The 11454-nt window shown below is 52.1% G+C and overlaps 1 protein-coding gene across 1 annotated transcript in view; it reads right to left on the reverse strand.

Moving 5' to 3' along the window:
* LOC121320131 (reelin-like) overlaps window positions 1-1283 on the reverse strand; it is a 170826-nt gene extending 169543 nt beyond the window's left edge. Inside the window, exon 1 of the mRNA XM_041258389.1 lies at window positions 872-1283. Coding sequence (XP_041114323.1) covers window positions 872-1103 — 232 coding nt within the window. The 5' untranslated portion in view covers window positions 1104-1283. The remainder of the gene's footprint in view (window positions 1-871) is intronic.
* Between the last annotated feature and the right edge of the window lie 10171 nt (window positions 1284-11454).

Below are 11454 nucleotides of genomic sequence, written 5' to 3' on the forward strand. Positions count from 1 at the left end.
GAAAAAAGGCTTTTTGCTGCTGCTAGTAAAGTGTTTGCCTGCTACAATCCCAAAGTTAAGACTGATAAACAGATCAAAACAGAAAGACAGCTGCCCAGTAATCTCTCCAGGACAGTGCACGGAAGCACTAACCACAGCCTCCCCCCCTACACACACACACACAGCTGGGAAGGCATTTGCATTAGAATAGCACAGTGAACTCTAGTGAAACCACATCACAAACCTCTCTCTCCCTCTCTCAACCCCCCTTGTATATATCTATCAAGGACACACTTGGAGTGCCATGTATGTGCGAGTGTGCTCCTGTCAGTGCGAGCGACTGACAGACTCAACTATCAGTACGAGATCCTCAAGATTTCCAGAGGTAATAATGTTCATTGCAGCGCATTGAAACTCTCCACAGCTCTCTGTGAAACACTGCTCGTGCAATGCGTTCCTATGCAGTCTCGCACTCTCTGTACAGGAGAGAAGCGGGATCCTGGGACAGCGGTCCAGAGGTTGTCCCCTTCACACACACACTGACACACTGCTGAAGGAATCGCTGAACTGCTTGCTGTATACACTAAATATACTCGCACACATGAACACACACCTTGCATATATGGTGTGTGTAAAAAATTGAGATTGAAGAGTAAAAAATATTCTTTTAACATACTCTATAGCAGTTACTATACTTTGCCATGTTAAATGAAATGTTTTGATTTTCATTTGAAGTTATGTACAGTTGCTTTAGGAATACAAATCCCATTATAAAAGGTAAACAATAACACCTTGAAAGCAAAGTTAATTCAGCCACATTATTTTCACACCCCCAGTACTCTGTATACAGACCTGTATATTCACTCACACTGTCAGTGTTTTGGGTACTCACCCTGGTACTCTTGTCCTGGGATGTATGCCAAGGGGTTTCCTGCAATCTGCAGCGAGATGATCACCTCCTCATCTTCCAGACCCCCTTCCAGCTCCCCGTGGTGGGTGCACAGGAAGAAGAAGGGGTTAAAACGAGGGTAGTAGCCAACGGGCGCCCCCAAATCGGCCCTGCCCCCCAGCGCCAGGGCCAGCAGGGTACAGACCAGGGCAGCCAGCACGGGCTTTGGAGCCATCCCCAAAAACGCAGCAAGCCCTCTCCAGAGAAGAGACTGAGAGAGACAGAGAGGGGCAGCAGAGTAGAGTCTCAGCGAGGAGAGAGAGAGGCTTCGTCAGGACTGAGGCAGGGGCTCTTAGACTACCTCTGCTTGCTTGCTGCTGCTGTCCACTGTCTAGCTCTGTGTTCAGAGCTTGTCTATCCTCCTCTCCTCTCCTCTTAAATATAAACCCCCCGCCCCACACGTGCTGGCAAAGAGGGCCGGCCCTCCCTCCTTCCCTCCCTCAGTCAGTCTGTCGTTCCTCCACCCCTCTCTCTTGCTGTTCTCTATTTCCACCCCTCCTCCGTCACCCTCCTTCATCCCCTTCTTGACTCTCTAATTTATTCTCTCCAATTCCTCATCTCTTTTTAGTTTATCCTTCTTTTCCCCTCCTCCTCCTTTCTCCCCAGACTGCTCTGTTCTTGTTTTTTCTTGGTCACTTCTCACACCTCTCCTCCTCGTCTCGCACCCCCAGCTCTGTACTTATATTTTCCTCTTTGTGTTGTGGTTACCTTTTTCCACCCTCCTTTCTCTCTTTTCCATTTGATACTCCAAGTTCACTCTTTCTCTCCCTTTTTTTTATTTCTCCTTGTGTTCTGAATTAACACACAACTCCAAAGCAGCTGCAAGGCTGGAAATCATTTATTTTTCCCTACTTCTCGACCAAAAAATACCCCCCCCCCCCCCCCCCCCCCCCCCCGCATCCTCACAGGGTCCTCAAACACCATTCAGAGACACTGCGCTCCAGCTCAGAGCTGGGAATACACTCCCCAATGCAATCTGAAACCCTTTCTGTGAAAGTTTAATCCAACTGTAAATGTGCTGTTATATAACTGGGGTGTTTTATAGATATGAGCTCTCTTGTTTTGTTTGTAACTTTGTAGAGCACTGTGAAACGTATTGTGTGTGTAGACAGACAGACAGACAGACAGACAGATAGATAGATAGATAGATAGATAGATAGATAGATAGATAGATAGATAGATAGACAGTAACAACCTGACCAGGCACACTTCTTCAGTGACCCTTGCTTGTGATTAGTTGCATTGATTTTTTTCTTGCTATTTTACAATAACAAGAAAAGGCACCACACACCTTTATAACTCTGTCCAGCTGTCAAGGGCTTCAGCTCCAGCAATCTGCATCGCTTTCGCAAAACGGAAATGAAACTGGCACGATCACAAAGTTTTTGAGTTGAGCCTCTCTCGCATGTTCTGTAGCGGCCCACGTTGTTCACAGGTCTGCAGTGTAGAATCGAGAGTCCAAGTCTCCAAGCCACGCTGTACACAGGTCTGCAGTGTAGAATCGAGAGTCCAAGTCTCCAAGCCACGCTGTACACAGGTCTGCGGTGTAGAATTGAGAGTCTGAGTCTCCAAGCCACGCTGTACACAGGCCTGCTGTGTAGAATCGAGAGTCCAAGTCTCCAAGCCACGCTGTACACAGGTCTGCAGTGTAGAATCGAGAGTCCCAGTCTCCAAGCCACGCTGTACACAGGCCTGCAGTGTAGAATCGAGAGTCCAAGTCTCCAAGCCACGCTGTACACAGGTCTGCAGTGTAGAATCGAGAGTCCAAGTCTCCAAGCCACGCTGTACACAGGTCTGCAGTGTAGAATCGAGAGTCCAAGTCTCCAAGCCACGCTTTACACAGGTCTGCAGTGTAGAATCGAGAGTCTGAGTCTCCAAGCCACGCTGTACACAGGTCTGCAGTGTAGAATCGAGAGTCCAAGTCTCCAAGCCACGCTGTACACAGGTCTGCAGTGTAGAATCGAGAGTCTGAGTCTCCAAGCCACGCTGTACACAGGTCTGCAATGTAGAATCGAGAGTCCAAGTCTCCAAGCCACGCTGTACACAGGTCTGCAGTGTAGAATCGAGAGTCTGAGTCTCCAAGCCACGCTGTACACAGGTCTGCAGTGTAGAATCGAGAGTCTGAGTCTCCAAGCCACGCTGTACACAGGTCTGCAGTGTAGAATCGAGAGTCTGAGTCTCCAAGCCACGCTGTACACAGGTCTGCAGTGTAGAATCGAGAGTCTGAGTCTCCAAGCCACGCTGTACACAGGTCTGCAGTGTAGAATCGAGAGTCTGAGTCTCCAAGCCACGCTGTACACAGGTCTGCAGTGTAGAATCGAGAGTCTGAGTCTCCAAGCCACGCTGTACACAGGTCTGCAGTGTAGAATCGAGAGTCTGAGTCTCCAAGCCACGCTGTACACAGGTCTGCAGTGTAGAATCGAGAGTCTGAGTCTCCAAGCCACGCTGTACACAGGTCTGCAGTGTAGAATCGAGAGTCTGAGTCTCCAAGCCACGCTGTACACAGGTCTGCAGTGTAGAATCGAGAGTCTGAGTCCAAGCCACGCTCCAAGCCACGCTGTACACAGGTCTGCAGTGTAGAATCGAGAGTCCAAGTCTCCAAGCCACGCTGTACACAGGTCTGCAGTGTAGAATCGAGAGTCCAAGTCTCCAAGCCACGCTGTACACAGGTCTGCAGTGTAGAATCGAGAGTCTGAGTCTCCAAGCCACGCTGTACACAGGTCTGCAGTGTAGAATCGAGAGTCTGAGTCTCCAAGCCACGCTGTACACAGGTCTGCAGTGTAGAATCGAGAGTCTGAGTCTCCAAGCCACGCTGTACACAGGTCTGCAGTGTAGAATCGAGAGTCTGAGTCTCCAAGCCACGCTGTACACAGGTCTGCAGTGTAGAATCGAGAGTCTGAGTCTCCAAGCCACGCTGTACACAGGTCTGCAGTGTAGAATCGAGAGTCCAAGTCTCCAAGCCACGCTGTACACAGGTCTGCAGTGTAGAATCGAGAGTCTGAGTCTCCAAGCCACGCTGTACACAGGTCTGCAGTGTAGAATCGAGAGTCTGAGTCTCCAAGCCACGCTGTACACAGGTCTGCAGTGTAGAATCGAGAGTCCAAGTCTCCAAGCCACGCTGTACACAGGTCTGCAGTGTAGAATCGAGAGTCTGAGTCTCCAAGCCACGCTGTACACAGGTCTGCAGTGTAGAATCGAGAGTCTGAGTCTCCAAGCCACGCTGTACACAGGTCTGCAGTGTAGAATCGAGAGTCTGAGTCTCCAAGCCACGCTGTACACAGGTCTGCAGTGTAGAATCGAGAGTCCAAGTCTCCAAGCCACGCTTTACACAGGTCTGCAGTGTAGAATCGAGAGTGAGTCTCCAAGCCACGCTGTACACAGGTCTGCAGTGTAGAATCGAGAGTCTGAGTCTCCAAGCCACGCTGTACACAGGTCTGCAGTGTAGAATCGAGAGTCTGAGTCTCCAAGCCACGCTGTACACAGGTCTGCAGTGTAGAATCGAGAGTCTGAGTCTCCAAGCCACGCTGTACACAGGTCTGCAGTGTAGAATCGAGAGTCTGAGTCTCCAAGCCACGCTGTACACAGGTCTGCAGTGTAGAATCGAGAGTCTGAGTCTCCAAGCCACGCTGTACACAGGTCTGCAGTGTAGAATCGAGAGTCTGAGTCTCCAAGCCACGCTGTACACAGGTCTGCTGCAGTGTAGAATCGAGTGTAGAATCGAGAGTCAGAGTCTCCAAGCCACGCTGTACACAGGTCTGCAGTGTAGAATCGAGAGTCCAAGTCTCCAAGCCACGCTTTACACAGGTCTGCAGTGTAGAATCGAGAGTCCAAGTCTCCAAGCCACGCTTTACACAGGTCTGCAGTGTAGAATCGAGAGTCCAAGTCTCCAAGCCACGCTGTACACAGGTCTGCAGTGTAGAATCGAGAGTCTGAGTCTCCAAGCCACGCTGTACACAGGTCTGCAGTGTAGAATCGAGAGTCAGAGTCTCCAAGCCACGCTGTACACAGGTCTGCAGTGTAGAATCGAGAGTCTGAGTCTCCAAGCCACGCTGTACACAGGCCTGCAGTGTAGAATCGAGAGTCAGAGTCTCCAAGCCACGCTGTACACAGGTCTGCAGTGTAGAATCGAGAGTCTGAGTCTCCAAGCCACGCTGTACACAGGTCTGCAGTGTAGAATCGAGAGTCTGAGTCTCCAAGCCACGCTGTACACAGGTCTGCAGTGTAGAATCGAGAGTCTGAGTCTCCAAGCCACGCTGTACACAGGTCTGCAGTGTAGAATCGAGAGTCTGAGTCTCCAAGCCACGCTGTACACAGGTCTGCAGTGTAGAATCGAGAGTCTGAGTCTCCAAGCCACGCTGTACACAGGTCTGCAGTGTAGAATCGAGAGTCTGAGTCTCCAAGCCACGCTATACACAGGTCTGCAGTGTAGAATCGAGAGTCTGAGTCTCCAAGCCACGCTGTACACAGGTCTGCAGTGTAGAATCGAGAGTCTGAGTCTCCAAGCCACGCTGTACACAGGTCTGCAGTGTAGAATCGAGAGTCTGAGTCTCCAAGCCACGCTGTACACAGGTCTGCAGTGTAGAATCGAGAGTCTGAGTCTCCAAGCCACGCTGTACACAGGTCTGCAGTGTAGAATCGAGAGTCTGAGTCTCCAAGCCACGCTGTACACAGGTCTGCAGTGTAGAATCGCCACGAGTCTGAGTCTCCAAGCCACGCTGTACACAGGTCTGCAGTGTAGAATCGAGAGTCTGAGTCTCCAAGCCACGCTGTACACAGGTCTGCAGTGTAGAATCGAGAGTCTGAGTCTCCAAGCCACGCTGTACACAGGTCTGCAGTGTAGAATCGAGAGTCTGAGTCTCCAAGCCACGCTGTACACAGGCCTGCAGTGTAGAATCGAGAGTCTGAGTCTCCAAGCCACGCTGTACACAGGTCTGCAGTGTAGAATCGAGAGTCTGAGTCTCCAAGCCACGCTGTACACAGGTCTGCAGTGTAGAATCGAGAGTCTGAGTCTCCAAGCCACGCTGTACACAGGTCTGCAGTGTAGAATCGAGAGTCTGAGTCTCCAAGCCACGCTGTACACAGGTCTGCAGTGTAGAATCGAGAGTCTGAGTCTCCAAGCCACGCTGTACACAGGTCTGCAGTGTAGAATCGAGAGTCTGAGTCTCCAAGCCCACCTCTCTGGTTTCAGAACGTCACTGGCGTGTTTATATCATTAAACCCGGTGCAGATTGCACAGCAGACGAAAGCATTTGATAAACAGCAGTCACAGCAGTTCATTAAAATGTACTGACAGGTTAGAGCTGGTCATCCAAACTGTCAGTTTCCTGGGTGATATTCAAATGTACTTTAAGAAGCGTTTGAACAACCGCCCAGTTCCTTAAGAAGGTAAAAGGCTTTGTGCTGGGTCTGCAGCGTGTGTCTGGAGAGTAGAGTCCACGTGTGAGTGGAATTGCATTAACACGTTTGTAAGGGGTGATCACACTGACACACACGCCTCTTTCCTAGACTGGTTTTTCTAACCATCCAGTGCTCTACACAGGAGTGGGAACACAAGCAGTAAAATGCCTTTTCTAGTCTGATGGAGTCAGTTTGAACTGCAACAAGTGATGTGTGTACCAGGAAGCACTTCCCATCTATCATACAGAGTAGCGTTCTGTTTGAAACACCTGCAAATGAGCAAACGAACCGAAAGCTCTTCAGCAGAGGAACCGTGGGTCTGTACCTGTGATCACTGCTGCTAATGAGAGGTAAGGGAATGGATTCAGAAACCTTGGCTAACCACAACTGGGTACTCTTTAGCGCCCTCATGTGTTCATTTCAGAAGAACTGGATCCTCTGCCAGGTTAAATAGCACTGCTGAGACAAAATATACAGCAGGGTGTCTGAGTGGCTCACCTGGTAAAGGAATAGCCTGGTTGTGCAAAGTGACTGATCTTCCCGTGGGTTAGGGAGGCAAAACTGTCAGGGACTGTTTCTCCTCATCGTGCTACAGCAGACCTGACCGGCCAGGCACTCAGTCAGCTGGTCTGGTCTTGTCCTCCAGAGGCTGGTAGCTCCCTGACATCGCTCTCGATTTCCTGGGTGTAGAAGAGGAAGGTGGCTCGCTCGTGGGATCGGAGGACTCTCACTGAACCTTCAGTGTTCCTGAGCAGCTCTGCAGGGCTGGTGAAGCCGGTAGCTCGCTGACATCACTCTCGAGTTCCTGGATGTAGAAGAGGAAGGTGGCTCGCTCGTGGGATCAGAGGACGCTCACTGAACCTTCAGTGTTCCTGAGCAGCTCTGCAGGGCTGGTGAAGCCTGTAGCTCCCTGACATCACTCTCGAGTTCCTGGATGTAGAAGAGCTGGCTTGGTCGTGGGATCAGAGGAAACCCACTGAACCTTCAGTTCTCCTGAGCACTCTGCAGGCTGGTGAAGCCTGTGTAGCTCGCTGACATCATCATCGAGTTCCTGTAGTGTAGAGCTCAAGGGTGCTCGCTCCTGGGATCCGAGGACGCTCACTAACCTCCGTGCGTTGCCGTTCCTGAGCAGCTCTGCAGGGCTGGTGAAGCCTGTAGCTCGCTGACATCACTCTCGAGTTCCTGGATGTAGAAGAGGAAGCTGGCTTGGTGTTCCTGAGCCGTGTGGGAATCTGCTGAAGTGAGGGGATTATTGTGCATTCTAAACTGGGGTAGAAAATCAGGGTTAAAAAAATCTGCTCAGTCTGGTAGACCAGCACCTCCGCTTTTAAAACACAAGAGCTCAAGTCTGCTCAGTCCAGTGGAACGCTGCGTGCTGTAACGAGTGCTGTGGGGAGCGTGCGGTACCGCTGCGTGCCGTAACGAGTGCTGTGGGGAGCGTGCGGTACCGCTGCGTGCCGTAACGAGTGCTGTGGGGAGCGTGCGGTACCGCTGCGTGCCGTAACGAGTGCTGTGGGGAGCGTGCGGTACCGCTGCGTGCGTGCTGTAACGAGTGCTGTGGGGAGCGTGCGGTACCGCTGCGTGCCGTAACGAGTGCTGTGGGGAGCGTGCGGTACCGCTGCGTGCCGTAACGAGTGCTGTGGGGAGCGTGCGGTACCGCTGCGTGCCGTAACGAGTGCTGTGGGGAGCGTGCGGTACCGCTGCGTGCTGTAACGAGTGCTGTGGGGAGCGTGCGGTACCGCTGCGTGCTGTAACGAGTGCTGTGGGGAGCGTGCGGTACCGCTGCGTGCTGTAACGAGTGCTGTGGGGAGCGTGCGGTACCGCTGCGTGCTGTAACGAGTGCTGTGGGGAGCGTGCGGTACCGCTGCGTGCCGTAACGAGTGCTGTGGGGAGCGTGCGGTACCGCTGCGTGCCGTAACGAGTGCTGTGGGGAGCGTGCGGTACCGCTGCGTGCTGTAACGAGTGCTGTGGGGAGCGTGCGGTACCGCTGCGTGCCGTAACGAGTGCTGTGGGGAGCGTGCGGTACCGCTGCGTGCTGTAACGAGTGCTGTGGGGAGCGTGCGGTACCGCTGCGTGCTGTAACGAGTGCTGTGGGGAGCGTGCGGTACCGCTGCGTGCTGTAACGAGTGCTGTGGGGAGAGTGCGGTACCGCTGCGTGCTGTAACGAGTGCTGTGGGGAGTGTGCAGTTTTCTCTCTGCGGCGTGCCATAGTATTAGCATGAATGAACCGAACAGGAATGCAGTACGTACGGCAGGGTGGTGTGTGTTCAAAATGGGCATATTCCCAAGCAACTGGACAGCAGGTGTTTTCTTTCAGTGTTTTACAGTAACTTTATTAGCAAGTGCAGAAAACATTACAGCTCTGCGCTCCTCTGTAGGCGTGAGAGAGATGAACAAGCATCAATTTACTTTGAGAGAGAGAGAGATTGAGAGAGAGAGAGAGAGAGACGTCATCCTGGACAGTGGTCCAAGTCTCCAGGCTGAGAACTCCACTGTGCGATACACCCCACACTATGGTTCCTCGCTGACCAATCAGAGCTCAGCGAGGCATGCTGGGTCACACCTGCTCTCTCTCTCTCCCTGCTCCTCTGATCTCGCTCCCAGTGCAGCGTTTCCTCTCCAGAGCAACTAACGAAACTCACAGGAAGTCGTACGGGTACTTCATAATTTCAAAGTTGACGTGCTAAAAGAATAAAAACACGGGAAAGGATTCATTAGCTCCCGCTGCTCAGCAGATCCAATGCTGGTCGAAGCAGGGAAGCACTCAGGCACCAGAACAGCAAACACACACCATGTTCATCTAAACAGGGTACAGGAACATTCCTGCCACAGAGAAAGGAGGTAAAAGGTAAGAAGCAGGCTGCTACACACACGCACTCTCACACTGACACACACACACTCTCACACTGACACACACACACTCTCACACTGACACACACGCACTCTCACACTGACACACACGCACTCTCACACTGACACACACGCACTCTCACACTGACACACACGCACTCTCACACTGACACACACACACTCTCACACTGACACACGCACTCTCACACTGACACACACGCACTCTCACACTGACACACACACACACGCACTCTCACACTGACACACACACACTCTCACACTGACACACACACACACTCTCACACTGACACACACACACACTCTCACACTGACACACACGCACTCTCACACTGACACACATGCACTCTCACACTGACACACACGCTCTCACACTGACACACACACGCACTCTCACACTGACACACAGACGCACTCTCACACTGACACACACGCACGCACTCGCACACTGACACACACACACGCACTCTCACACTGACACACACTCACTCTCACACTGACACACACGCACGCACTCGCACACTGACACACACACACGCTCACACTGACACACACACACACACGTATTCTCACACTGACATGCATGCACTCTCACAATGACACACACACACTCTCACACTGACACACACGCACTCTCACACTGACACAAACATACACTCTGACACTGACATACACACGTATTCTCACACTGACATGCACCCACTCTCACACTGACACACACACAATCTCACACTGACACACACGCACACGCACTCTCACACTGACACACACGCACTCTCACACTTACACGCACGCACTCACACTGACACACACACACACACGTATTCTCACACTGACATGCACGCACTCTCACAATGACACACACACACTCTCACACTGACACACACACACTCTCACACTGACACGCACGCACTCTCACACTGACACGCACGCACTCTCACACTGACACACACGCACTCTCACACTGACACACACACGCACTCACACTGACACACACGCACTCTCACACTGACACACACGCACTCTCACAATGACACACACACGCACACACACACACACACACGAGAGCTGTCAAACTGTGACTCATGTCTGAAGATTCTCAGGATGCACCACTGCTCGACAAAATAAAAACTAAAGGGATATGGCTGTATTCCTTAATTCTTAGAAACCTGACTTCATAAGCACAATCACTTAATGCCTGTTGTGGAAGAAATGTGTTTTTTTTGTTCCCTGTAAACCAGTGTTATCCGAGCACTGTCAATCTGTGTGCGTGAGAGAGGGTGTGCGTGTGATAGTGAGGGGGTGTGCGTGTGATAGTAGAGGTGTGTGTCATAGTGGGGGGGTGTGTGGGTGATAGTGGGGGTGTGTGTATGCGCATGTGTGTGATAGTGGGGGTGAATGGGTGATAGTGGAAGTGTGTGTGTGCGCGTGTGTGTGATAGTGGGGGTGTGTGTGATAATGGGGGGTGTGTGTGCACGCGTGTGTGTGTGCTAGTGTGTGTGCGTGCATGTGATAGTGTGTGCATGTGTATGTGCATGTGCATGCTTGTGACAGTGTGTGTGACAGTATGTGTATGTGAGCGACAGTGTGTGCGTGTGTGCAACAGTGGGTGGGTTTGTGTATGTGCGCATGCATGCTATAGTGGGTGTGTTTGTGATAGTGTGTGTGTGTGTGTGGGTGTGCATGCTTGAGGAGTGGGTGTGTGTGTGTGTGTGCATGCATGCGTGTGTGTGAATGTGTGCGTGCGTGCGTGCGTGCGTGCGTGCGTGCGTGTGTAACGCTCTCTGCCAGCCCTTCTGTTCCTTCACCTGCTCTCACAGCTGCTGCACCTCCTGGCAGCACGTCCTGCTCTGACTCAAGAGGACCCACAGAGGACAGCGAGGGACATCAGAGCACAGGGCTCAGCTACCAAACACAAAACACTTGCATGCATGCGGGCACTGCCCCTTACAGTCTCCCCCCCTTAACCTAACAGACCTGCCCCTTACAGTCTCCCCCCCTTAACCTAACAGACCTGCCCCTTACACTCTCCCCCCCCTTAACCTAACAGACCTGCCCCTTACACTCTCCCCCCTCTTAACCTAACAGACCTGCCCCTTACACTCTCCCCCCTCTTAACCTAACAGACCTGCCCCTTACACTCTCCCCCCTCTTAACCTAACAGACCTGCCCCTTACACTCTCCCCCCTCTTAACCTAACAGACCTGCCCCTTACACTCTCCCCCCCTTAACCTAACAGACCTGCCCCTTACACTCTCCCC

This window comes from Polyodon spathula, chromosome 8 (assembly GCF_017654505.1).
Source record: "Polyodon spathula isolate WHYD16114869_AA chromosome 8, ASM1765450v1, whole genome shotgun sequence".
Taxonomy (NCBI): domain Eukaryota; kingdom Metazoa; phylum Chordata; class Actinopteri; order Acipenseriformes; family Polyodontidae; genus Polyodon; species Polyodon spathula.